General features: G+C 56.5%; 1 protein-coding gene across 5 annotated transcripts; it reads right to left on the bottom strand.

Moving 5' to 3' along the window:
• Nucleotides 1-3,242: 3,242 nt before the first annotated feature.
• Nucleotides 3,243-26,529, bottom strand: TNNT2 (troponin T2, cardiac type). 5 transcript variants are annotated; one of them, XM_035010355.1, is made up of 17 exons: nucleotides 25,870-26,529; nucleotides 18,584-18,635; nucleotides 17,602-17,612; nucleotides 17,483-17,497; nucleotides 14,685-14,714; nucleotides 12,598-12,663; nucleotides 12,195-12,230; nucleotides 11,257-11,290; nucleotides 9,868-9,928; nucleotides 9,489-9,605; nucleotides 8,531-8,608; nucleotides 7,393-7,503; nucleotides 6,521-6,526; nucleotides 6,051-6,160; nucleotides 5,424-5,514; nucleotides 3,819-3,859; nucleotides 3,243-3,478 (listed from the first exon to the last, which is right to left on the bottom strand). In XM_035010355.1, exons 1-17 carry the CDS (start codon nucleotides 25,904-25,906, stop codon nucleotides 3,433-3,435), a joined length of 942 nt encoding a protein of 313 aa, XP_034866246.1. In that variant the 5' UTR covers nucleotides 25,907-26,529; the 3' UTR covers nucleotides 3,243-3,432. The 5 variants fall into 5 exon arrangements, with proteins under 5 accessions (XP_034866246.1, XP_034866245.1, XP_034866244.1 ...); XM_035010354.1 differs by lacking the exon at nucleotides 14,685-14,714 and having other exon boundaries at nucleotides 23,158-26,529; XM_035010353.1 differs by lacking the exons at nucleotides 6,521-6,526; nucleotides 25,870-26,529 and having other exon boundaries at nucleotides 17,031-17,612; nucleotides 18,584-18,963.
• Nucleotides 26,530-26,847: the final 318 nt, after the last annotated feature.

Genomic DNA, 26,847 nt, shown 5'->3' with positions numbered 1-26,847 from the left:
TCTGGCCAGGGAGAAGGCCTGACCCTGGAACACAGAGGGAAGAGAGGCTTTCAGGGGCTCCGTGAAACCCCATAGACAAGGAGGAGCCAGCTTGGACCCAGCATGGGTGACTCGGCTTCCCCACACCTTGAGCCCTTGAAAGGGGCTGGTGACAAGTTACGACTAGAATGGCCTTATTGACGGCTACGTGCGCTCCCCACTTCCCATGCACCAAGCGCTCCTCCAGTTTCCAGACACACTACCCCATTAGCCTTGCTGACAATCCCCGTTTTTCACAGAAGGGAACTCGGGCACAGAGAAAGGGGGTAACTCGCCCGGAGTCGCGGAGCTGGGAAGTGGCGGGGCCAGAATTTGATGGGAGAAAGCAAGACTCGGGCTTCAGAGCATGGAGTCTCCGGCGGGAAGAGCTGGATGCCAAGGCAAGCGGCCCCTGGAGAATCCATCATTCTCTCCTGGCTTTTCCTCCTCAAAAGTGGGTTTATCATGTGAATGCATTTCATGACCTGAGCTTGTTAGGAGAGAAAATCTGATGATAGGAGGACGGCGGGGGCGACGGGTGAGCAGAGCTCGGAGGTCATTTCCCTGAGCATATACACGGGGCGCCAAGAGATCTGCCAGGTGAGAGGTGCGCCCAGAGCAGGGGGAGGTGGGAACCTCGTGGAGACGGTGGTGCCTGGGCGATTGCAGGGGACGGTGCAGGGCGGAATCAGGGTGTCTGGTGGCACAGTTCGACCCGCTGCAGCCTCACCCAGGTCCCGAGTATGGCTCTCGGCCGTACTCGCTCCCTCCCTCAGTGTTTGGTTCGGCTCCCGCTGCACGGTGAGCACAAGAGTGACAGAGTCATGAATGAACCAGGGGGGAAGTGTGCATGCCTCTCTGCACCTTGCCACTCGCTTGTGAACCCATCACAGCGTGCTTCTGTGCACATGTCCGTGGTCCCTCCGTTCTCTAGGAATGTCATGGGGGAAGCACAGGACGAGGCCCAGAGCCCATGGCATCGCCTGTCGGATTTGGAAGGGCCCCTGCCTTGGGCTGATGACCTAGGTATGCCCCTGCACCCTGACCCCCGTCTGCTCTCTCCTTGGCGAGTAGGACAGAACAGGGCCACCTGCCCAGTCTCTTCACTTAGGGACAAATGCCCCAGGGCCCGTGCAGACCAGCTATCCGCAGGGCTCCCATCTGGAGACAGCACCCATGTCACCCTGCAGAGTTCTTGTTCGGTTGATGGGGACCTCGACTGGATTCCACGGAGTCAGAGCAGGGGAAGCCCTGTGTGGGGACAGCGTCTAGGGTACTCACAGGGTCTTCCCGAAACACTGGGTGACTTCAGGAGAAAAGAGATACATGGGACCTGGCCTCAGGGAGGTTCAGAGTAAGACAGCAAGGCTGCCTCCATGTCCCCTTCAGAGTATGGTCATTGAAGGAGACACCACACCTGCTAGGGCAGAGGGATGATCATGAGGAGCCTGGTGGGAAAGGAGGTGCAGGAAGCAGGACCCAGGACCACACCATCAGTCCCTCTTGCTGCCCCAAGGAGAGAATGAGACAGGAGGTGGAGCCCCCATGGGGATTTGGCAGGTGGAAAATTCTGGAGTTTCAGTTCTGGATTCCATGCCCCTCTCTCTGGTAGCAGGGAGGGTGGGGTTCAGTGGATCTCCCAGAGACAGTGGTGGGAGCCCTCTGTGGACCTAAGGCCCTGTATCCCGCCTCCTGCCTTTTGGCCACTTACAGAGGCCCTTCTCATTCCCCACCAGAAGCCCTTGGATTCTGTGATAACCGGGGCTCTTCAAACACACCAGGCCAGCCCTTCCTTCTAGGGCTTTCTATGTGCTGTTCCCTCTTCCCATCCCTGACCCCTGGCCTTGACTTTCTTCTTCTCATCTTCTGAGACTTGATGTAGAAACCTTTTCCTCTAGAAAGCCCTCCTGCTCACCAATGCCAGGTGGGGTGGCTCTTGTCTGTGCTTCCCCAGCACCTTCTGCCCTGCCTGCTGTGACACTGAGCTGGGATCTTCTGTTGGCCGCCCCTCTCCCACTGGGCTCTGAGCTCCACGAGGGCAGGGATGTGCCTATTTAAATCACAGCATCACCTACACCTGACACAGAACCTAGCATATATTTGGTGCTCAGGAGACATTGGATGGATGGATAGGTGGATGGATGGGTGGGTGGATGGATGGATGGGTGGGTGGATGGATGGATGGATAAGAAATGAGGCCAAGACCCCAGGCTAAGCCCCTCCTCATTGCCCAGGGACCATATCCTTTCCATCTCTGTATCCTGGCCATCTATCACAGTGCTTGGCACGTGGCACAGGATAAGTGGGTCTATATTGTCTCTTGAGAGTCACAGGGGTAATGCCCGCAGGTACAGACAAAGGGAATGCAGTGTAGGATTAGAAGCATAACTGTGGTAGCAGTTACAGGAGGGTCCAGGGTGCTCAGAGCAAGGAGAAATCAATCACTCTGCGTGGAAGAGTATGGGAAGACTTCCCAGGGACAGTGGGGCTCCCTTTGGTGGATGACAAGTGGAGAATTGAGGGAAGGCCTTCCAGGCAGAGGGAGTAGCTGGAGGAAAGTCATGGGAGCGCCACATTCAGGGGGTTCCTCTAGGGAGCTGTCGAGTTAGGTGCTCTCCCATCCCATATCGTTTCCCTTCTGCCAACTGGGCTCAATGCCGCCATGCCATCTTCTTCAACTCAGGGACCCTGTGGGCCCTGGTTTACACTCAAGCCCTAGAGGACTTGCAAATGGCGGGACCAGCCCATGGCTCTCAGCAGCTCATCTCTGCCTGAAAAGCTACCTGATGAAACCGGCCCTCTTTCCTCCCTCATCGGCTCCCTGCCCCTCAGACGCCTGCTTCCTAGTCCCCCGCCAGGAAGAGAAAGAAAACAGGCCCATCCTAAAAGGCCTCCATTGTTCCCAAGGAGTGACTCACACAGGAATAGGAACACTTGTCCCTGCACTCGGCGCTTGCCCCCAGTGGGCCTCCAAGTGACTCACAGCAGCTCCCGTCACAAGCCCTTCTGTTGTCGTGAGGCCTGGGCCCTGAGTAAGCCTGTGCCTCCCCCGGGGCCAGCCGCCCTCTCCCCTCCCCGGGCAGGTGGGAGGGGGCTCCTTTGAGTTTGGCAGTTCCCAGGGGCCTGTGTCCCTGAGGGTCTGCTCTGGGCCCTGACTCACTGCGAGACAGGCTCTCACCTCAGTTTCCCTCCCTCTGAAGGGGAGCTGACAGACAAGGCAGGAGATGCGTGCTGGCTTTTATTATCGGCATGCGTGGGCATGTGGGGGTACAGGCACGAACAGCAGCTCCCAGCCGGGCCAGCTCCTGGTTTCCAGACCTGAGTCTGCCTCCCATGCCCAGGAGGGCCCCAGAAGCTGGGGGCGAGCAGGGCGGGGACACAGCGAGGATCTTTGGTGAAGGGGAACTGCTGCCCCTACTTCCAGCGCCCGGTGACCTTGGCCTTCCCGCGGGTCTTGGAGCTGCAAAAGAAGCAGGGCCCAGTCAGAAGTGGGACCCAGGCCAGGGCAGCAGGTCTCCACAAGGAGGAGGCAGAGGGGGTTGATGCAGAGGGCTGAGAGGGGCAGCCTGGAGCTGCCTCCAGATGTAGAGTAGGGCAGCAGGGTGGAGGGAGTCCTTGGGGGCCCTGCACTCCATTCCCCACTGAGCAGTGATCATGGGGGAGCCCAAGGCCGAAGCAGCCTGTGCCCTGAAGGGGAGGGGGAAGGGGTGGGAGCCAGAGCCCTCAGAGGAGGAGTGGGATGGCTGGAACACAGGGAAGGAGGAGGCAGGGCTGGGTGTTGGAAGGACCTAGAAACTTACACTTTCTGGTTATCATTGATCCTGTTTCGGAGAACATTGATCTGTAAGTGGGAAAGATAGAGTAACTTTGGAGCTCATTGATTCAGGTCCCAGGTGGCTGGGGGTGAGGGAGAAGCCGGCTTAACACAGTTGTGGGGGAGGAGGGAGGAGGAGGGGAAGGAGGGAGGAGGGGGAAGGGGGAGGGGAGGGAGGAGGAGAGGTGGAGAGGCCAGGCAGCGAAGCTGTGAGGGTCAGAACGGTTAGAGATCCAGAAGGGCCCAGGTCCCACACGCAGAAGCTGTGGAGAGGCTTCCTGACCACCCCACTGGCCTGTCACTGTGGGGGTCCCAGAGCCAAGGAGGGCTCGGGACAAGGGTGGCATAAAGAGGCTTTCTGAGAATCCAGTGCAAGGCTGGGCCTCAGGAAGCCCTCCAAACAGCCCAGCCCAGCCTGAGACACCCCCCTCCCCAGGCACTCCTGCCCAGTTGCTCAAGAGGGGCAGCACCCCCATGGGCCACACCCACCCGCCCTGTATTTCGGCCAAATCTAAGCCCGGCAGGCCAGTTGCAGAGTTAAATAAGGAACCAAAGGAAAAGAGGAAGGCCCAGGCCTGGAGCAACTGTAATAGTAGCTAATGGCTACCGAGCACTTAGTGGGGTACCCAGCATTTTCTGTTCCGTTATGAGCTCTTTCCCAAATATTAACCCATAGGATTACTGTGAGGTATAACTTCATACATGTAAAAGTGCTTGAACAGTGCTTGGAACACGTTGTTACTGTTATTATTACTATTGTTACCTCTGTAACCGTCACAATAGCCCTGTGAAATAGGGCCTGCCGGCATCCTTGTCATTTAGATGGGAAACGGAAACAAGGAAAAGTAAGTGACTTGCCCACGGACACACAGCCGGTAAGGGGCAGAGCTAGCTACAGAACCCAGGCAGTGTGGCTCCGAAGTCCCTGCTCACTGTCACTGCACAAAATTGCCTCTCTGCAGCCACGGGGGCCTGAGCTGTGCTCAGAGGAGGGGCCCGTCACATGGGAGATGCAGGAAAAGCAGGCCCCGAAAGGGAAGCTGGACTCCTCGAAGCAGAAGGGCCCCCCGGGGAAGTGCGCAGGACCCGTCCCGGCTGAGCCGATCCTTGCTGGCTGTCTGTACACCTGGGACCCTCCAGGCTGTGAGCTGGAGGCTCAGCCGGCTGCGCCCACACCGGGGCCTCGGGGGCCGTAGGGAGAGGTGAAGGGGCTACCTCTCTGGTGAGGCCTCCTCTCCACCAGGAGGTCTGGCTCTGTGCATCCTACTCCTCCCGTCGGGCTCAGCGCATCTGAGCTGCTGCCTCAAGGCCTTCAGGGACAGAGGGAGGGAGCCCCCCCCAGGGCTGGAACCCCAGAAATGGGTCTTTGCTCAGCTCCAGCCAGTGAACCATCAGACTTCTCCAACAAGCTGTAGCCCAGGGGTGGACGCGCAGCCTTGTCAGGGACAAGACACCCGGGCAGGTGTGTGAGTTGGCGTGGGTGATGGATGACAGGGACCGGGGAAAGGGGCCTGACTGGCAGCAGCAGCGCGGGACCTGATCAAACCAGGAGGAGCATGGGATGGGGGAGGGCAGCAGTGAGCAGGCTCACTTCGTATTTCTGCTGCTTGAACTTCTCCTGCAGGTCGAACTTCTCTGCCTCCAGGTTGTAGATGCTCTGCCATAGCTCCTTGGCCTTCTCCCTGCACCGGCCAGAGTGGGGATGGGGGGGAGGGACAGGGAACGATAAGGAAGGGTCTTCATCTGCCTTGATCCCAAATCCGACCCAGCCCCCAGAGGCCCCAGCCCTCCTTCCCACCTCCAGGCCTGCTAATGGGACCCCCAGCCCACCTGGCTCAGCATGGGGCCCAGATGGCAGTGCCCAGTGCTTAGGAACAGGTACCAGGGGCTGTTAGGGCAGAGTTGGGGGGAAGAGGGAAAAGCCCTTCTAGCACTATAGAGCGCAGTCCAATCCCCCTTCCCACCACCTGGATGCAGGTGGGTAAGGAGAAGCTCAGAGGGGTGAGGTGCCTGTTCAGTTCTCTTTCCCTATTCCCTGAAGGCAAAGCACTGAGCTGGCCTGACCGGCTCCCTCCCAACTCCACTCCCACCGGAGTCTTGGGAAAAAATATGTGGTATGGCAGCGCCCCCTGGTGGTTCATGTGGAGAATGTGCCCTCTGCCCCGCCTGCCCTCCCCACGCAGATGTAAGCAATGTCCGGAGGACCACCAGCCCCCACCTCAGCTGATCTTCATTCAGGTGGTCGATGGCCAGCACCTTCCTCCTCTCAGCCAGAATCATCTTCTTCTTCTCCCTCTCTGTCTGCCTCTTCCCGCTTTTCCGCTCCGTCTGGAGAGGGTGACAAGCAGGGGGCGTTGGCTGGAGAACACAAACCCCCTCTCCCCTAACCCTCCCCAAACCCAATAGGGAGTAAGGCAAGGCCTGCAGAAGGACTAGGTCCTAATCCTCTTCTTCCTGAGACACCCACGCCATCAACTGCATGGATTTCCAGGAGAAACTGAGGCTGGGGCAAGGAGGACCATTTCAGTCCTGTGTTCCTTTGCCTCTCCAAATTCTTCCATCTGTCTCCCGGCTCCCTCCTCCCACTTACACATTCTCCACACTCCTCCCCTCCAGCCAGGCACCCTCCCCTCCCAGGGAGCCCCCAAAACCATGAGGAGGAAGAGGGTTAGAGGTTTTTGTACCCACCTGGGCCTGCAGGGCCAGGACACCATGAGAGAAAGGCCGAGAGAGAAAGAACGAGACCCGGACAGAGACGCAGAGAGAGAGCAGAGCACAGGGCCGGAGGCAAAGGCAGAGAGACAGGGGAGAAGGAGAAGGTGATTCAGACGCTCCTGCAGGCAACCTTGTTTATTAGGACAGGAGTCTGGGGGTGAGGCACAGACTGTTTAGAGAGCGGGGCCTCGCCAAAAGTCTGGCTGGAGTGGTCGCTGTGGGGGCAGAGGCAGGCAGGCTGGTCTGGTTCTGAGCTGGGGACTTTAGAAATCTAAAAAAATGTTCTGATCTCTCCACTGCATAGAGAAAAATCAATGTTTTATTTCCTCTCCTCCCTTGAGAATGGAGTACCTAGCAGGAGTGGGACACAGAAATTAGAAGCTGAGGGAGTCCGCAGGAATAAACCATCTCACAGCTGTGTGGGACAAGGATGCTTGCCACGGGAGCCCATCTGATCTCCGAGCAGGCAGGGCAGACAACATTAAAGCGACTTTACAGGTGAGCTAGCTGAGCCTCTGAGCTTGCCCGAGGCCACACAGCTGTATCAGAGCTCTGATTCTAGGCACGAGGCTCTTCCAGATGCACCAGCCAGCTTGGGGGCCCCCAGGCACCGCTGAAACGGGGGGGGGGCCTCTGCCAGCAGCCCCCACCCCAGCAGGCCCCTCCTGGGGAAAGCCACAGTCAGGCAGAGAGCCTGGAGCGGGGGGGTGGGGGGGGCAGGAGGAGGCTTCGGTCTCTCACACCAGGTGGGAATTTCCTCCTGGAATCCAACTTGAAGTCTGTGGACACCCCACTCCTCCCCATACACCAGGACCCCCTGAGACAGTTGCTGCTCCCTGACCTACCTTCTGGATGTAGCCCCCGAAGTGCATCATGTTGGACAAAGCCTTCTTCTTCCGGGCCTCATCCTCGGCCTTCCTCCTGTTCTCCTCCTCCTCTCGTCGGGCTCTCTCTTCCTGGTTTCCATGGGGGGGGGAGGAAGAGAGCAAATCGGGGGGCACAAACCCCTGACACTGGGCTGAAGTCCGTGGTCTTTATGGGTCAGTTGAGTGGCGCTTTCTCTCCACCGGGCAAGAAGCCTCCTGAGGGGACCCCCCAGCACAGGGCCCGGCACATGGGAGCGTGAAGACTTTTGTTGATGAATGAGGGAAGAATGATTCCCAGGTGTGGCTCCCATCCCTGCCTCAGGCAGGGAGCCCGTCCCCCCACCCCACCCCTCCAGGAGGCCTGGTACCCTGGAAGGACCTCCAGCAGCAATACGGGAAGAGGGCCATGGGCCCTTCTGTTCCCGGGGAGCCGGCACAAGGGCAGGGAGGAGGGCTGGAGAGGACCTACTTGGGTTATAATGGAAGTTTTGTACCTTTCGGCCCCTTCCATCCATTTGCCCACCTCCACCTGCTGCCTCTGGCAACCACCAGTCTGTTCTCTGTACCTATGAGCTTGGTGTTTTGGTTTTGGTTTTGTTTCATTTTAGATTCCACATATAAGTGAAATCATACAGTATCTGTCCTTCACTGTCTTATTTCACTTAGCATAATACCCTCAAGGTCCATCCATGTTCTCACAAATGGCAAGATTTCCCTCTTTTTTATGGCTGAGTAATATTCCTCTTTGTGTACACATTTTCTTTATCCATTCCTCCATCGACAGACACATGGCTTGCTTCCATGTCTTTGCTACTATTAAGAAGCCTGCAGTGAATGGGGCACAGATATCTTTCCGAATTCATGGTTGCATCTTCGGGTAAATACCCAGACGTGGAACTGCTGGACGGAGGGTCTTATAAAATAGTAAGTCCGGGAGGACCCAGACATTTCTGTCTTGTTTACTGTGTATCATCAGAATCCAAACAATTCCCAGCACCCCACCAGGGGCTCGTGGACTGAATCAGTGTGTATGAAGACAGAAGGGTCTGGGAGGCCTGGAAGGAGCTGGAAGCACGGTGGGGGGGGTTCTGTGGGCCTTGCACTAGGGGTCACTCACAGCCAGGCGAGTCTGCCGCTCCTTCTCCTGCTCATTCCGGATGCGCTGCTGCTCGGCCCGCTCCGCCCGCCGCTTCTCCTGCGGGGAGAGAGGCCAAGCCTGCCCACTGTGTGCACAGGGAGGAGGTGTCGTCCGAGGTGCCGGGACCAAGCGGGGAAAGCGGTGGCAAGAGAGCCCACGGGGGATGTTCCCCACCGAGTCTCAGGGCAGGGCAGGCCCTGCCTCCGAGGGCTTCCACTCTCAGCCAGCTCCGTGGGCGTGGACGCAGATGGCCCCCCGACAGGTCCGAAGGCCCCAGCTAAATAAAGACAGGCCACAGCGGGCATGTGCGGAGGGCCTACACTGACCATCACTCATCATGGGGTTGTCCTCAACGATCTGACAAACGTCAGGCGGGCTTCTCCCGTCTCCCCTGACTGCCATGCCCCTGGCCCCACGCCGGCCCCGGCCCCTGCTGCGTGTTCACCGACAGATGGCCAAATCCTCAGCGGGGGGCCAGCTGGAGCCGCGCAGCCGTGTGCCAACGCGGCAGCGAGTGTGGTGGGGAGAAAAACAAAGGAATCAAAATAACCTCCCCTCTCCCCAGCACAGGCCGCATCACCCTCCCTGCGTTGGTGGGGGGAGCTGGGTCCAGTGGGAGGGAGGCAGGGGCCGAGGTGGGACGACAGCCAACTGACCGGTCATCCCACAGCCAGAGCCCAGGGCGCCCAGAGACGATCAGCAGCTCCGGCTGCCAAGCACCATCCAGTCTGGTGGGGAGGGAAGCGGGGACCCGAGAAACCACAGTGCAGGGCCTCCGGAGCGGCTCCAGGCCGCAGGGATCCTGGGGGAGAGCCCACTTCCCGCAGGGTCAGGGGCCCCAGGGAAGGCTGCCCGGAGGAGGTGGTGCCTAACACAGAGGGGGGAGGACAGAGTGCGTGGCCTCTGGGGGCATTTCCACGGGAGACTGGACACCCACAATTCTGTCTTTGAGTGAGATGAGCTCCTCCTCCTCTTTCTTCCTGTTCTCAAAGTGAGCCTCGATCAGCGTCTGTAGTTCATTCAGGTCCTTCTCCATGCGCTTCCGGTGGATGTCCTGCGAACGCACAGCAGGCTCAGGGCTGCTGCACCCACGGATCCGGAGGACAGCGGCTGGGTAGGGAGCACCGTCCGCAGAGCAGAAGCGATGGGTGGGCTGGGGGCCTGGCCCGGGAAGGGGCCGCGGTGGCCTGAACCCAGGATCAGGCCTGGCCAGGTCTGTGCCGAGCACCATCCCACCTGCCACGTCACCCCACCCCGCCCCCCACCAGGCCCCCAGGCCTCCTCGGGGCCTCCGCGCTCCCCACAGGCACACTCACATCAAAGTCTACCCTCTCCCCATCGGGGATCTTGGGCGGCACCAAGTTGGGCATGAATGGCCTGTTGGAGAGAAAAGGAGGGAATCCGTGAATGTCATCCCACCGTGGCCCCAGCGGACTGTGGGTGCCCCGGGCGGGCAGGGCCCTTCCCCTTCCTGCGGAAGCGCGGCTACAACAGTTAAGCCACATCACCGTCAAGGACAGTAACCTCGCACCCGGGGCCACCAGGCTCTCTCATACGTGCCCTCTCAATTCATCCTCCCCCTACACCCGCGACGTAGGACTGCCCATCTCGCCAAAGACGCCTGAGGCTCAGAGAGGTAGGGACGTGCTCAAAACCACACAGCTAGGAAGCGGAGAAGCTAGGACATGTGTGGCTGACCCCACAGGATCTCCCATGAGCCCTGGAGTCCTGTGGTTTGGTCCCAGCCCCAACGCATGCTTGCTTTGTGACACCAGGTCCAGTGGGCTCTGGTCCTCAGTTTCCCCATTTGCCCTCGGGTCTGGGTGGGGCTGAAATGAGATACTGCAGTGGCCATTCAGGTGGCCAGGAAAGGGAAAGGCTCTGGACAAATGAGCAGAGCTGGGATTATCTCCGGGGCTGGTTTCAGGAGGTCCCATGGAAGCGGGGAGAAGCCTGCGAGTGTGGGCGGACACGCCATCTGCTGACAGGTTGAGCATCGCAGAAAGGGAAACCTTAGTTGGCCAACCCCTCCCCCGACACCCACAGCTTGCAGGTGCTTTCACATGTGTGGACCCAAGCCACCCTGCCCCACCCCTCTGCGACACTGTGAGGCCACCCAGGCTGGCAGAGTGTCATTACTTGGCTCCCCCAGATTTTCTTTATTTTTTCTTTTTAAGATTTTATTTATTTATTTGACAGAGACAGAGAGAGCAAGAGCCCCAACACAAGCAGGGGGAGTGGGAGAGAGAGAAGCAGGCTTCCCGCTGAGCAGGGAGCCCGACTCGGGGCTCGATCCCAGGACCCCAGGACCATGACCTGAGCCGAAGGCAGACGCTTAACTGACTGAGCCACCTAGGCGTCCCTCCCCTAGATTTTCTTCCCTCTTCCCTCAGGTCCCAACTGAGCTACAGAGGAAGGTGTTCCAGCCTTGGGATAGGACAGGGCATCCGTCCAGGGCCGCAACTAGTCCACCCCTTTCCTCTAGATGAACACAGTGCTGTCCACGACGGGGTACGCAATTGGTAATGGAGTGTGGGTGGACTTCAGTCCCCGCTCTCCCTCAGGCCGACTCTCGTGCAGTACACAACCTCTACTACCGGGTCTGTGCCTGCCGCACCCCGAAGCCCATGCCCACTGGGCCATACTGCACTTCTGTCCTGCCCTAATCATCCCTCAGGGCTTCACCACAGGTGTGTCCCACTCACCTGGGCTTTGGTTTGGACTCCTCCACTGGGCCATCTGGAGAGAAGCACAGAGCCACAAGGTCAGGAGGCCCCAGATCTGGTCCCAGCTCTGTGCCTGATGAGCTGGGCACCTACGGGCCTCCATTTCCCCATCTGCACAGTGAATTCCTTCTAGCCCTGGGGATCCCTGGTTCCAGGAGCATCATGAAGAATTAAAGCAGCAGGGTCACAGACCCCACACTCGCTCTCCCATAGCAGCTCCCAGGGGGGACATCTCAGGGCACAGCTGGGTCCTAACAGGAAGCACACACTCCCAGAGTGAAATTTCCAAGACTTTTCTCATTCGCCAATTCTGGGCAAGGCAGCTTTGCTTCCCAGTGAGGAAGGGTCCCATGGCACTGTCCCAGGGGATCCTGGCCCCAGGGTCCCCACCCAGGTCTCTGACTCCTTAGTTGCTCCCTGGACTTCCTGGCCTCCAGGAAGGAAGCTGATGGGCAAGACCCAGCTGGCCCCTCCCCTCCGGAGACGTGACTGGGACCACTGCACCCTTGCCAAAGCCTGCCGCATGACAAGGATCACCACAGTGACCCACCACATGGACCGTCTATGTCTTGGGATTTCATCCTATAGACACCACACATTACAAGTGATTTTGCCTGAGTTCCAGGAGCCTTGTATGTGTAGGTGACTTCTGGGGGCCCTGCCCAGAATGGGGACTGGACATTGGTCCCCTCTCCCACAGGGCACCACCCAGGCAACTTCTCTAGAATAAGGGGGACAGAGGTTTGGAGCCAAATACCCAAAACTTGCATGGTCACCAACTTCTGTCCTCCCCTCCCCTGAGCCCCTCCTCGCCCACCTCCCTGGAGGAAGCCCTGTGGTCAGTCTCCCCCCAAAGCTACTTGTAGGGGTTCCCTTGACACCCCAATACCTCTCTCCTGATGTCCAACAATCCTTACCTTCAGCTTCTTTAGCCTCCCCTTCTTGTCGATCTCCTAAACAGAACATGAGACATCAATAAGATCCTTGTTCTAGGCTCAAGTCCCCCTGACAAGAGTCTCCCCCACACACAGGTCCTAACCAAAGTGCACCCTGCCAGCTCCCGTGGTCAGGGGATGTCTATTCACGCACATGCCCCTGGGCCCAAGGCTCTGCCTGACATGAAAGGAGCACACAGTCAAGGTCATTGACCAGACCATCGGCGGCTGAATCCCAGCCCAGGCAGGATGTGCGGCTGTACAGGCTGGAACGTGGCTTCCAGGTGTATTTCCTAGCGCCACAGGAATGCCTCTGGGGGCTCCTGCCACGTCCCGAAGCACCAGGACAAAGCCCCTCACACCCTCACCCCAGACAGACCCTTACCTTCTGCATTGGTCTCCTCCGTCTCAGCCTCACCTTCAGCCTCTTCTGCTGCCACCTCTTCCTGCTCTGGAGAAGCGAGCCAGACACAGTGAACACCCAGGCCCCTACTTAGGCTAGCAGGCAGAACCCAGATCAGAGAAGGCTCGGGACGGAAGTTAGCAACACCCAGGATCCAGATGAATTTTGGGGTCACCGATATGAATGACAAGGGGCTGCTCAGTTCCGGGTGTAAACCAGAAGTTGGCAAACTATGGCCCAAGGGCCAAACCTGGCCCCCAGACTGTTTCTGTAAATAAAGTTTTATTGGAACACAGCCACATCCATCCATGTAGGCACTGCCTCTAGCAGCCTTTGCCTTACTGCAGCAGAGTTCAGTAGTTGCAACAGATACTGTGGGGCCCACGAAGCCTAAAATATTTCTATCTGCTTCCATTACAGAAAATGTTTGCTGACCCTGGTCAACCATGACAGAAGGGCATGATCCGGCCTGTGAAGAGTCCTTTTGTTCAACACTTGCCTCTCCCAGAGTTTAGGAACTGGAAGTGGGCCTTTCTGAGCATGGAGACCTGTTCTCTACCTGAAAGCCACTGGGAGGGCCAGAAGTCTGAGGTAGGAGTGCGTTAGGGTGTGGTAGGTGCCGTGGGTACCCGCGGAGAAGGGCTTGCAGGCCTGGCAAGGCTCATTGCTGGGGGCGGGGAGGTCTGGTGGCTAATAGCTGTTTCTGCCTGACTTAGCGTCTTTCCCCAACAGCCTCCCTGGAATTGTGATTCCACCCCATTCCCCAACTTTCCACCCCAAATGTTCCACCCAGGCATCTGACACCACAGGATGTATCCTGCTTAAGGTGCGGTGTTGGGAAAGCTCCTGCCCTGAACTCAGGAACTCTAGGGACCCTTCAGCTGTATCTAAAAGAAACCAAACCAGCAAGACTGTGGGTGGGTGGATGAGATGCCCACCCTGTAGACATTTGTACTGTCCAGAGTTGGTAGGATTTTTCTATTTTCATCCCTCTGTTTGGTAGGATATGAACCACCCAAGTCAGGCACTTGGAATAGACAGATAAGACAGGATGACGCCCGGCACGCGGCTCTGCCTGTAGAAGGTGTTGGGGAATGCTCACTGACGGATGGGCTGACATGTGGCGGCCTCCTGGCAGAGGGAGAAGAAAAAGCCTCAGGGCGGGAGAGAGAGGGGCCGTCATGAAAGAAACACCGGCCACCAGTCACTCTGCCTGATGCTCCCTGTTCTCTTTTCCTAGGTCTGGGCCTGGGGGTGCCTCTTTTTTGATCCCCACAGGATCCTTACCTCAAAGAAGATCCTTCCAGAAGGGGTGAGAGTAGAAGGCTGGCCAGCAAGAGTATGGCCAGTTTGGGGGTCCTCTTCAGGCCATGTTGTTAACCCCTCCCCCCATCCCCATCTAATGTTTCAGTTCTCTGTAGAATACCCCCCATCCTCATCCAGTGGTCAGGTAACGTGCTCGCCAAGGTGCTCCCAGCCTCCCCAGACCACCCACCACAGCTAGGGACCTGACTATGAGAAAGCTCTTACTCAACTTTAGCCCAAGTCTGTCCCCCTTGCCCTAGTCCTATCCCCGGGGGCTGGAAACAAGTCCAGGCCTCCCACCCCCACCCCCAGCAGGGCACATTTGAAGGCTGACGTCATGTCCTTTCTGCTCTGGCTATTTCCAGTTCCCCCAGCTGCTCTTCAGATAACTTTGTCCCCAGGCCCCTCACGCCCTGGCCACGCTGCCTGGGTGCTGTCCAGCTCAGAGGGAGGGCCCAGTATGTGCAGCAGGGGCAGAGAAAGGTCACTCATTCCAGACATTAGTCCCCCTCTGTGGCCACATTCAGAGCAGGCTGGGGGACAAGCCAGCCCGGGTCCTTCCCACCACCACCCAGCCCAGGAGAAAGATCAGGAACCAGGGAAAGAAGCAGTGGTCTGGCCCCTCTGAGGCTGGGAGGAAGTGACTGACCCACACCTGCCCCCCTGCCCCCGCCCCTGCCCCCCCTCCCCTCCCCCGCCACAGAACAGGGCCAGGCTCAGGACAGCAGGGAGCAGAAAGCACAGGGAAGTAAAAGCTGTACTACCGTCTTCGTCCTCTCTCCAGTCCTCCTCTTCTGGGGGTCAGGGAGTGGCCGCAGCAAAGGGGAGAAGCGAGACAGGTTAGTCTGGGAGCAGAAGGATGGGGACGGGAGCGGTGGGACAGCACATGGTTTTGAGCGTGAGCTTTGGACTTAAGCTCCAGTTCCAATTCCTGATTCACCACGTCTAGCAACTTGGGCAAGTCCCTTCTCAGCAGCTTCCCAGGTGCCTTGTCAGTAAAATGGAAATAATCATCCTCCCTTCTCCGTCGACGTAAGGATGAAATGATCGGGCACCTGGGTGGCTCAGTTGGTTAAGCGACTGCCTTCGGCTCAGGTCATGATCCTGGAGTCCCGGGATCAAGTCCCGCATCGGGCTCCCTGCTCGGCGGGGGGTCTGCTTCTCCCTCTGACCCTCCTCCCTCTCATGCTCTCTCTCATTCTCTCTCTCACAAATAAATCTTAAAAAAAAAAAGAGGGGCACCCGGGTGGCTCAGTTGGTTAAGCGACTGCCTTCGGCTCAGGTCATGATCCTGGAGTCCCGGGATCGAGTCCCGCATCGGGCTCCCTGCTCGGCAGGGAGTCTGCTTCTCCCTCTGACCCTCCTCCCTCTCGTGCTCTCTGTCTCTCATTCTCTCTCTCAAATAAATAAATAAAATCTTAAAAAAAAAAAAAAAAGAAAAAGAAATGATCTACCATGCATGCAGCACCCAGCTGTTACCTGGCACTTGGGAGTCATTCAGTAAGCGGTAACCGGCCGTTTCTGGCTCTGCTTCCAGACACGGAGACAGAGGCCCCGAAGAGCAGAGTGGGAACAATGCACTGCCATCCAGTTTCTCCCATGTTCCTACCCTGAATGAGCCTCTCTGATATCCCACAGAACATCTCCAGTTTCCAGGAGCCACAGTTGTGAAAGCCCCACTGGAGAGCACGGCACAGGGCAGATGTGCCTGGTCTGGCTGAAGGGAGTAGCCCCGTCAAAGGAAGGCACAGCATTATAACACAGGGAACAGACCAGCACACAGTCAGCAAATACCTGCCCAAAGGAAGCGCTTACAGCAATTGGTACTCTTTCTCTCCTGGAAGAAGAGAGAAGCTGTTGTCCATTCTGTAGGCTCAGTGGCCATCCATTTAGACCTTGCTCCTTCTTGCTCATTTATAGCTGGGGACTTAGCTATGTGGGAGGCAGGTGGAGTCCATTCCTTGCAAGCAAGGCAGATGCTACATGGAGTTCAGTCCACCATCACAGCAGAGAATTATTTTGTTAATTACAGCCAAAGCCTACTGTGCATAGCAGGCAGATTAGTCCCAAATTCAAAGGTCTGTATCTCAAATACCACCCCCTAAAATTCACGAGCCGGCAAGTCCTCCAAAGCAGAGGAAAAGCCACCGTATCGAGAGTATGTGCAGGGAACACAACAAAAAAGTGGAGCCAGCTAGATTTTTGATTCAAAAAATATTTCAGACAGCTTCTGACATATTTGGTGTTCCTTGAAAACCAAGGTGACTCCAGTGACCCCTCTTAGTTTCCCCCGTGAGTTGCTCCGGTGTCTACTCTTTGGCCAGGCACCCTAGAATAGCCTTAAATGTGTGAGAGGCTCCTCGTTTGCCCTAGAAGGCATAAGGAAGAAGGGGGACAGCTACTGAAGCGCTTGGCTCTCTCCCTAGACCTTCAGGGAGCCCCTTCTCCTGATGTCCACACGCTGTGTGCTGAGATGATACTTCTAAGAATTTGCTGAGCCTCTAAGGGGCAGGATGAAACCCGCCTGGGGCGCAGAAGCCTGAGGGGACTGAGGGCTATTCTGGGCCACTTGGGGGGCTGGGTGGGGACTGGAGTGAGGCCTCTTAGTCACTTCCATGTGTCAAGCACTCAGGAAGAGAGAAAGGTTAGGGTGTTCTTTCATTGGACTATGAGGCATAAAGCTAAGGAAAGAATTGTGAGAACAGATCAGAGTAGGAACGGGTCTATGGGTCAAAATGGACTTTCGAAAGATAATGATGTCTTCATGCTTATCTAAAATATTCCAGAGGGGCGCTTGGGTGGCGCAGTTGGTTATTCGTCCAACTCTAGGTTTCAGCTCAGGTCGTGATCTCAGGGATCGAGCCCAGCGTCGGGCTCCATGCTCACTGGGGAATCTGCTTGTCCCTCCCCCTCTACCTCTCCCCCTCCCCACTCGTGCTCTCTCTCTCTCTCTCAAATAAATAAATAAAATCTTTTTAAAAATGTTTCAGATAACTGAACACTTCCATAATCTCATTTGAAAAATTATTAAGCTGAATGTTTTTAGGGGTGATAATGGTGTCATGGTTATGTTTTTCTTTAAATAGTGCTTATCTTTTAGAGATACCTACTGAACTTTAAGCATGAAATGATATGAAGTCTGAGGATGATTTGGGATGTCTGCTCTAAAATAAGTGAGGGGAGATGAAGCATAGATGAAAAAAGATTGGCCATAGTTGATGACTGTTAAAGCCAGATGCTGGGCATTTGGGGAAGCAGGGTGGTGCGTAATTCTATTTTTGCTACTTGTACATGCATTTAAAACTTACCATGGTTGAAAAAAAATTAGAGAAAAAAATCAAAAAAATAATTAATTGGAAAAAGTGGCAATTCTGTGTGAACAAAATGATGGACAGTCGAGACAGGTTTAAACCTTTTGCCTAAGACCTGAGCAACCAAGGCTAGGACTGATTCCCATTTAGGAGCCATGGATCTTGGCTCAGCTGGGAGTGAGGGGCAGTGACAGGATACTGGATTCCCGGGATCTCTCTTTTCTGGCCCTCCCTCTGCCCGAGCTCCGTACCTTCCACAGCTTCTTCTGCTCAGGAGAGAAGACCACGGCCGCAAGAGAGGAGACAAGAGGTGGGTCAGTTTCCAACCAGGCTGCCCTTCATCCGAATGAGTACATAAGCGTGTGCTTACCTTCCTGTTCCCTGCCATGGAAAAGATAGTGTCACCCCACACGCACCCCACACGCACACACTCGTCTTTCCCCAAAGGTAAGTCCATTCCTTATTTCCCTCATTGCCTCATGGAGCTCACCCTCCTAGGCCCACCTACAAAGGCACCCCCGAACGGGCCCAGTCTTCTCATCCAGGGCCTCCTGCCACGGTCCCCAGCAAACCTCTGCTTGGTCTCTCCAGCATCTGCCCACTTAACAACTCTCTCCCTGCACTGAGCTTTGCCAGACTGTACCCTAGAACCCTGCCCTCACCCTTCTCTCCCTATCCAAATCCGACACAGGTAAGCCTGACTACCCCAGCCCCCACTGCTCTCCCCCTCCTTAGAGCTCCTGCCCTACCCACAGCCCACCCTCCAAGCCCGGCCCCTCTTGGCTGATTACTTCCAACATCTGACATCTTAACATCCCATAGGAGAGCAAATTCCATGAGGGTAGGAGCTTTGTATCCTGATATCCTGATACCTCTGCATCCTTCCTGGTGAGCATCACCCTCCAGGAGATCATTGTTAGATTGGCTGCCAGTGTCCCACCCCAGGGTGTCCCCAAGAAGGGTGGTGGACAGGGCACTTCGGGAGGAATATGGTTCCAAGATGAAGTGCTAACAATGAGCTCTGATTTGGATTTTATGGGGCATGATCAGCTCTGTGGCTTCAGGATAGCCACTGAACGTCTCGGATATGTTTTCAGGAGACACACCTTCTAAGCTCTTCTGCCTCCTAGTCTCGTAGCCAGGTAGGACCCCAGCTGACCCTGGGAGCTGAGCTTTCTTTATTTCCAAAAGTCTCCCAGCCTGTGGCCAGCCCAGGATCCGCAGCTCAGAGGCCAGATCCCCGGAACGGGCACAGCTGCTCCCCTCCCCATCCCAGTTGGTTCCTGGGCCAGGTGTGAAGGGCGGGGTGGGGAGAGGGCCAGCACCCCAGACAGGATGCTCCAGATACTCACTCCTCGTACTCTTCCGCCACCTCTTCTATGTCCGACATGGTCCCTGCTCTCCCTCCAGGAAGAGAAAAATGTCAATATGCGCAGAAGGGGAAGCCCGTCCTCCTCAGCCCCAGGCTGCCACCCCGAGAGGCCCTGGGGTGGCGGGGGCTGGTGAAGCTAGCCTGCCCCTCCTCAGCCCTGTGACCTGCAGTGAGGAGCCTGCTTCCTCCTCTGTCGGCGGGGACAGTAACCCCCACATCACCGCAAGGGCAACCAGCCGATGCCCATTTCACTCCTTGCCCCTCAACAGGCAAACCTTTTGGAATGTCCCTGTCCTGGTGCAAATCATTGTAACTCTCAGAACAATGTATCTATAGTTTCTCAACCTTTCCAGCCCACAACCTTGCCAGGCATTCAAGGCAGCAAAGCTGTGCAGCCCCCCTCCATGGGGTCTGCTCGTCACCGCACAAAGTTCCCCTGGGAGGTTGGTTCAACGGACTGTGGCACATCCGTAGCGTGGACTACATCTCGGCAATGAAAAGGAATAAACCGGTGATACTCGAGACACCTTGGGCGAATCTCCAGGGAATTACCCTCACGGAGGAGGAAAAGGCCAATTCACGTGATTTCACTTATGTAACATTCTTTTTTTTTTTTTTAAGATTTTATTTATTTATTTGACAGAGAGAGACACTGCGAGAGAGGGAACACAAGCAGGGGGAGTGGGAGAGGGAGAAGCAGGTTTCCCGCCGAGCAGGGAGCCCGATGCGGGACTCGATCCCAGGACCCTGGGATCATGACCTGAGCCGAAGGCAGTCGCTTAACCAACTGAGCCACCCAGGCGCCCTGTAACATTCTTGACATGGCAAAATTATAGAAATGGAGACTAGACTGGTGCTTGTCGAGGGCTGTGTGTGGGGTGGAAGAAGGCGAGGGGAGGTGGGCATGGTGATGAAAGGCACACAGGAGGGGCGCCTGGCTGGCTCAGTCCGTGGAGCGGGCCACTCTTGATCTTCCGATGTTGAGCTCAAGCCCCACCTTGGGTGTAGAGAATACTTAACAATTTTTAAAAAGGCACATAGGACTTTTGTGGTTTTAGAACGGTCTCATGTCTTGAGTGTGGTGATGAACACATGAGCCTACACAGGTTAAAACCATAGAGAATTTCACACACACTCGATCTAAGTAGAGCTGGGGAAGTCTACATCAGGCTATGGTTTGTAGCGAAGTCCATGTCCTAGTTTCGATCCATACCACAGATGTGCACATGTACCGCTGGGGGGACTGGGCAAAGTGTACATGGGACCCTTATCATCTCGGGATTTCACATTAAACTACCGCTGATCAATACAAATTCCAATTAAAGAATGTTTGCCCAGGGAACTCAATTTGAGATACTCCCTTAACTGGGATAGGAAAGGACAATTCGAATCCTCTTCCATCAGCTTGCTGAGTGTGTTTGGGCAAGTCTTTGTTTAACACCTCTGAACCACGGAGATACAACATACACATCCTGGCTACTCAGGGGTCTTTATGAGGAGTAAGTGGACATTAAGGAAAGTGGAAAGCACGAGGCAATGTCAGGTTTTATTGTATTTCCATGCAATTACAGGGAGAGGCGAGACAAACCCGGATGTGATTCCTGGCTCCATCTCACATTTGCCTGTGACCTTGGAAAGGTCACGTAACCTCCTTCCCCCTCAGTCCCCTCTTCCGTGAAAGGGCTCCTCCTCTGGGGAGGCTGTGGGGCTCAGAGCTAATAAAGTACCTGGCCCAGAGCAGACCCCTGATGAATACCCATTATAACCCAACCCTCCTGGGCCACAGCAATGTGCCGCCCAGGGACGCCGCTCACACTGGCTGAGAGCTGAACGACGCCCCCCAGAGCTGGGCAGCATGAAAGCTGTCCATCTGCCCCAGCGAGGAGAAGGGTAAGGTGGTGTGAGGGCGGCCGCCTCAGTGAGGCTTCTCGTGAGCCACCAACTTCTGACCCAAGCCACAGGGACGGGGCCACAGAGCACCGCTTACCACCCTCTCCACCTCTCCCTGCACATCCTCCTGGAGTGGCGCCCCAGGCACCCACCTGCGGACACCCAGGGACAGTCCCTGCTCTGGCGGGGTGGGGTGATGTCTGCTGCCAGGCAGCCGCTTTCAGGTTAAGGAACTCCGAAGGAGCCTCTGCTCACGACTGCCCCTCCGCGTGGAGAACTCCCCCAGACCCAGTGTCCATGGCAGCCTCGAGCTGGCCGCTCATCTGAACCTGCTCCAGAGATGTCCGGTCCTGCTGGGCTCAGGACGAGCGCGCCTGTAGCCAGGCAGGGCCCTCCCCAGCTCTCTCTGCAGGAGTAGGGTGGGGGCAGGGAGGGAGGGTTTACACAGAGCTTTGGACAGAAACTCTGAGCCACGGTTTGGCTCCCCTGGGATGGGGGTGGGCGAGAAGAGATGGCCGGCATGAATGGTGTCATGCAGGAGGATGGACCCTCACTGTGCTGAAGAAAGACCCAAACTCCAGAGCATCTCCAAACGGGTCTTCGGATGAGAGTGGCCAAAGAGAATAGCCCCCTAACCCCAGATATGCTCTGCCCCAAGCCCCAGGGCAGTAGCCAGGACTAGCACCCTGGGAGGAGTCTGTCACCTCAGGCAGGACAGAGAAGTTTCTCAGGGGAGCTATGCATGCCAGCATGGGGCATGTGGCCTCTAGCTTTCTCTCCTCTCCTGCCCTGCCCTCCCACCAGCTCAGAGCCACCAGCCATGGCTCGGGGGCTCAGAGGAAGAAAGAGCAGCTTGGAGCCTTCTCCCTGCTCCCGGGAGCACCATCCAACTCCTAAAAATAGCAAGGATGGAGAGCAGGGAAGGGCTTGAATTCACCCAAGAGGACGCTGCCAAGCCAATGGCCCAAAGGCAAGACATGAAGTGGCAGGGGATGGGCTGAGGTTACAGCTTTGGAATGAGATCCAGTCAGGACCCTGGCAAGGCGAGGAATGAGAATGTGCAAAGCAGCTGTGTCTTCACACCCAGACCCTCACCTGCTTCCACAGACTGCTTTCTAGCCAAACTCCCTCACAGCCAAGAGATCAGGGTCACCTTCCTGGGGGAGTATGTCAAAAACAATACAAGGCACAAAGAACAATGGCCATAAGGTCAAAAGATCTGGATGTAGGGGTGCCTGGCTGACTCAGTCCATAGACCCGGAGACTCCTGATGTTGGGGTTGTGAGTTCAAGCCCCACATTCGGCATAGAGATTACTTTAAAAAAAAAAAAAAAAGATCTGGGTTTAAAACCCAGTTTTTGCTGTGTGACCTTAGCTAAGTCACTTAATCTCTCTAGGCTTCTATTAGCTTATCTATAAAATAGATGAGCTTCAAGTTCCCGTCTTGCAGAAACAAGTCTCTGAGTCTCTGAGGAATGTAGGCCCCATCCCTCAGCCCTTGTCCCCAGCATCCAGCTGGACTCCTCCCAAGCCTGCAGCTGTCAGCCCACCAGGAGAGCTAGGGGACAAGGTTGAGGGGGGCCAGTGGGTAACCCAAGCCGCTCAGAGGACCTGCCCTGTGAGACTGGGGTCAGAGGAGGAATTCTGGAGGTCAGGTGGCTTCCCAACTGCACAGGGCCCGGAATGTGCTTTGAAATTCCTTGCACTCCAGGCAATCACTTCCGTAGACATTTGCTCCGCCTGCCCAGGAGAAGCTGAAAATCAAGGGAATATGACCTTCTCTGCCACTCCCAGACCCAGAGCAAGGTCTGTCCCTCCAGGGCATGTCGGGATGAGGTGGGGCAAGGGTCACATTCGCAGAGACCCTGGGGGCAGGGGGCAGCTAGACTCTGACCCCTGGAGCTGGGCTCACAGCCCACAAGAGGACCTTGCGGTGGGGTCTCTCCCCGCTCAGTCCCCCAAATGCTGCTTGGCAGTGCTTTCTCTCTGCAGAGGGGGGTGGTGCTGGCTCTGGAAGTCAGACAAACGTCTCCTGTCTGCTTGCAGAGCTGCTCCAGAGGTCCCTGCCTGCCCTGCAAGTGTGCTCTTTCTCAACGCTTCCAAGACAGTTACTGACTTGCTGGAGATGAGAATTTGACCACCAGGCCCTCTTTGTGACTGATACGACCGCAGTCTTGCTCTGCTCTGAATCCAGAAGGACCTGCCTGGAAAGGTTCAGGGGGCCCTAGGCCTGGAGGTGAGGGTCGGGGCCGAGCAATCTGGGGGAGGCCCCGTTGCTTAGAGCTTCATTGTCTTTTGAGCAGGCAGAGGCCTAGTGATTATCTCGTCCATTCTACAGATGAGGAAATTGAGGCCCAGGGAGGGAAAGGTAGTCACCCAAGACTTTCCAGCTACACAGTATCTTTAGTGGCAGGTCTGGGACTCAGATCCAAGGCTCTGACTGCTAACAGAGGGTCACTGCTGCCCTACGGCGCTAGTCTCAGAGTCCCATCCCTGCGACACCTCCTCTAAAGCGTGGCCTCTTCTCGGAGGGAACGTGGACCACCAGCAACTCTGACATCCCCGCAGTGTGGACGCAGGCAGACTCTGGGAAAGGTGCCAGGCTGCAAGACATCTTCCCTCTCCTCTCTGCTCTCCCCATCTCGAGCCGTGCCCGAGTCTTACCTCAAACCAGGAGCTGCCGACAGATCCCGAGGTATCTGCTCAGCCTCAGCGGGGACTGGGTGAGGGCAGGGGATGGAGAGGGCTTTAAGCAGGCCTGTGGGCTGGGGCCCCGTAAGCCAAGCCCTGCGGTGGGAGGGATGTGCAGCCGGAGACGTGGCGGGGGCGCGGGGGGTGCTGGGTGCTATTTTGGCAGGTGCCGGGGACAGGGCTAAAGCGACATGCAGCCCACGCCATATAAGCCCATGTGGTTGTCCAGCTGCTCAGATAAGCTATTTAAAACCAGAGCAGATACGCAGGCAAGAGAGGAGGGAGCAGGCATGGAACAGAAACCAGCTATCCCTCTTAAGAATCCTGATAAAGCAGATGCCAGAGGCCCAGGCCTGGGAAGGCAGGCTGGGAGCAGGGCTGGGGGGCAGAGGGCAACCTCCGAGACACTTCATGAGTCTCTGGGCCAGGGGGGTCTGGTGGGCAGAGGGAAGGGCTTATCTGCAGCTACACAGAAAATGATGCTGTGGGGAAAGACGTCTTCCAGGCTACTGGCTGTTTCTACTGGGCTGAGGGGCCTTGCAGGCAGGCTCAGCAGGCCTCAGTGAGGACATCTGCAAAGTGGGTCTGCTCCAGGCCCCCCTAGAGCCATGTGACAAGCCCTCCTCACCGGGAAGGAACTAAAACTGCTCCAGGGGGTCAGATACAAGGTAGAACTTCCAATCAGGAATGATGGTTCTCCTTGGACAGGCAGCTGGGTTGTTTGAGGGGGCCATGAGGACCGCTGAAGTGCATCCCCCTAAGGCTTGAAGATGAAGGAATACGGGACCACGATCTGCTAAACCTACTAGACTGTAAGATCCGTAGGCCAGGATCCAGGGGTTTTGTGGTTGGCTTGCATGTCCTCAGCCCCTAGCACAGTGCCCAAGACATCCTGGGGCTCAATACAGGATGGAAATCGGGGGCGGAAAGCAAGTCCGAGCTGACTGCCCTCCTCAATGTCTCTGAGTCTCCAAGGCCTCTCCCCTACCTCTGAAGAAGGAACATCCCTCCTCTGGGCCAGGCCCACTCCTCCCGTGTGCCCCTGAACTCTGAAACCCCCGGCCCTTCCAGATCTTGCCCATCAGTGATGCACATTCTTATCTATTTCTCCGTGGGTGAAGAAAGCCAGTCTCCCCCTTTCCTGGCCTCCTCCCCCCACCTGACCATGTATCCAAGCCTCCCAGTCCTGGGCTCTCTTCTCAGTCCTGCTGTCTTGGGAGCTACTCTGCTGTGCCCACCGCCACTGTTCTTGAGAGAATGTGGGATTTCCACTTGCGGCTCCCTGACTCCACTATCATACTCTTGCCCCATCAACTCAGCTGAAACTGTCCCCTCCAGGGTCCCCAGTGGCCTCGGAGCCCAGTGGTCTGATGGCCCACCTTTAGGCTTATCCCGCCATGAGCCCCTCTAGGCGGCCAGCAGAGCTGTGGCAGGGCGAGCCGAGGCCACGGGCCTGCCAGGCAGCATCCTGGGGGAGCAGGGGGCATGGGCCAGCAGAAAGGAGGCGGGGGGGGGCAGGTGGGGGGAGCAAGCTGACAGAGGAACAGGGAACAACCAGGCTGTCCCTGAGAGATGGAAGAAAAGCATTATGGTCCTTCTATCTAGCCCACCGGGGCCCAGCCTTGCTTTGTGTCCTGGCCTGGAATCTCCTGGAATCTAGGGATTGCTTGTCTTAGGCCTTCCCTTCACTTGAGCCACTTTCAGTGGGTAACTGTTCCTCATAAGCCCAACAGTCCTTCAAACAGGCCATAATTTGTTTGCGCAGATGCCTGGGAGAGGCACCTGAGCACCTAAATCACCAAAGCCTCCCCGAAAAAATCCAGTAGGTTCTTGGCGCTCATGGACCATGTGAGGCTTTTACTAACTGTTCTAAAGCAGGGATTTAATTCAGAGAAGCGGGGGGGACAGGCAGGCAGTGAGAAAATCCAGCCGCTTTCCAGCAGCCACACCTTGACACGGCAGGGCTGCTCCCAGCCTGTCATGGGTGCCCTGTCCTTACACTACATGAGTTCCCTCCTAGAGCTAATGGTGGAAGGGAAGAGAAAACAAAGAGATGGTGCTTACCCAGAGTTTTACTGGAGGAAGCATACACCGGAACACTGCTTGCAACTTTAAGGACCCACAAAAGAGCAGGGCATGTGTGGGGTCCCAAGGACACTAGGGCAGGAGAGTAGACTGGGCAAGGAGTGGTAGGTATATGGATAGGGAGACCTCTCTCTCCAGAGGGTGCTCAATGTCACCTCCCCCAAGAGTCCTCCCCTGCCCGCTTAGCCATCCAGTCACCAGCATGCTGCACTCTGTCCTCACACCTGTCCCCAGCTGAAATCATCTTGTGCATATAATTGTCTCCTTGTCGCGTGGCTGTCCCCTGCCAGGAATGAGATCAGGGCCTCTTTGTGGGGGAAGGGAAGAAGGGAGGCATGAATGCAAAGGGCAGGGAGTCACGGGGTCATGTCTCCCAACACTCTACCCTGCGGCCTGTCCTTGATGGTCACCCCAGGGAGGATGTGCAGGCATGAAGCGTTTCAACACCCTGAGGAAGTAGCCACCACGATCCCCCAGACACCCCGGCCCAAGCCAGTCCCCTCCGCCCCCACCCAGGCCTCCACTCTGGAGGAGGGTTTCTGGGAGTCTCTCCCAAGAAAAGCCTATGTGAGGACAGTCCTGCCTGCAAAACAAATTCACCTGCCAAGAGACTTCCCAAACTTGGGAACATGAGCATCCAAAAATCCTAGGTCCTTGTTTGAACCTTGAGTCCAGCAGGTCCTTTGAGTCTCTGGGCAACGCTGGTTTTGTCCTCAAATTCTGGAGGTGGAGCTCTTGCAAAAGCTCCAGCCCTTGGGGGAATTAGTGGGGTACAGGGCGGGACCTCCAGGTCCCACTATCCCCAGCTCAGTGCAGGCTCGGGACCAGCCACCAGCTGCAGATGGGCCAGCCTGGGGTCACTGGGAGGTCTGCACAGATGGGGCCCTGAGTGCCTTCTGTCCCCTGGACCAAAGGACCCAAGACAGGAGCCCTCACTCCTAGTCACAGACGCTGGGACAAGGCTGGTAGTCCCTGGCTGGTGTGTCAGCGCCCACAAGCTTGGGGAACTAAGGCCTCGTGATGCCCTTAAGGGCTGTGTTCTGAGAAACCCTGGGGTTTTCCAGGTATGCCTGGGGACAAGGGACAAAGTGGAAGTGGGGAGGGCTCTGCACTTCTCCTTCCCTCCCTCCCCAGCTGGTTCTGGGTAAAACCAGAGCAGTCAGGAAGAAGAGTTCTAATCAAATTTAAATGGGGGAAGAAAAATAGGTGTGTGTGTGTGTATAATATACGTGTAGATGTGTGTGTAATATAGAGTATATAAATATGTGATATAAATGTATATCCATATATGTATAATACACACGTGTGTACACACACATACATACACTTTTTTTTAAATTACAGCATTAAGGGGTTCGACAGAGCACCAGACTGAGTTCGGTCTGCCCTAGATGCTCAGAAAGCTCAGCCTTCTCCAAGCTCACACGGGCCATGACACTGGGGGCGGGGAGACCGCGCTGGGGAAGCGTGGCAGAGCCGTGGCATTGTAGTCCCGGCCCCCCCGCCAAGCCACTAGGCTAGGACCAGGTGGCCGCCCACCCCAACGTGAGGAAAAGAGGGGCTGCAGGGAAAACGACC

Source organism: Mirounga leonina, unplaced genomic scaffold (assembly GCF_011800145.1).
Source record: "Mirounga leonina isolate KUSES-001 unplaced genomic scaffold, KU_Mleo_1.0 Mir_154, whole genome shotgun sequence".
Taxonomy (NCBI): Eukaryota; Metazoa; Chordata; class Mammalia; order Carnivora; family Phocidae; genus Mirounga; species Mirounga leonina.
This window is presented reverse-complemented; position numbering and strand designations above follow the sequence as displayed.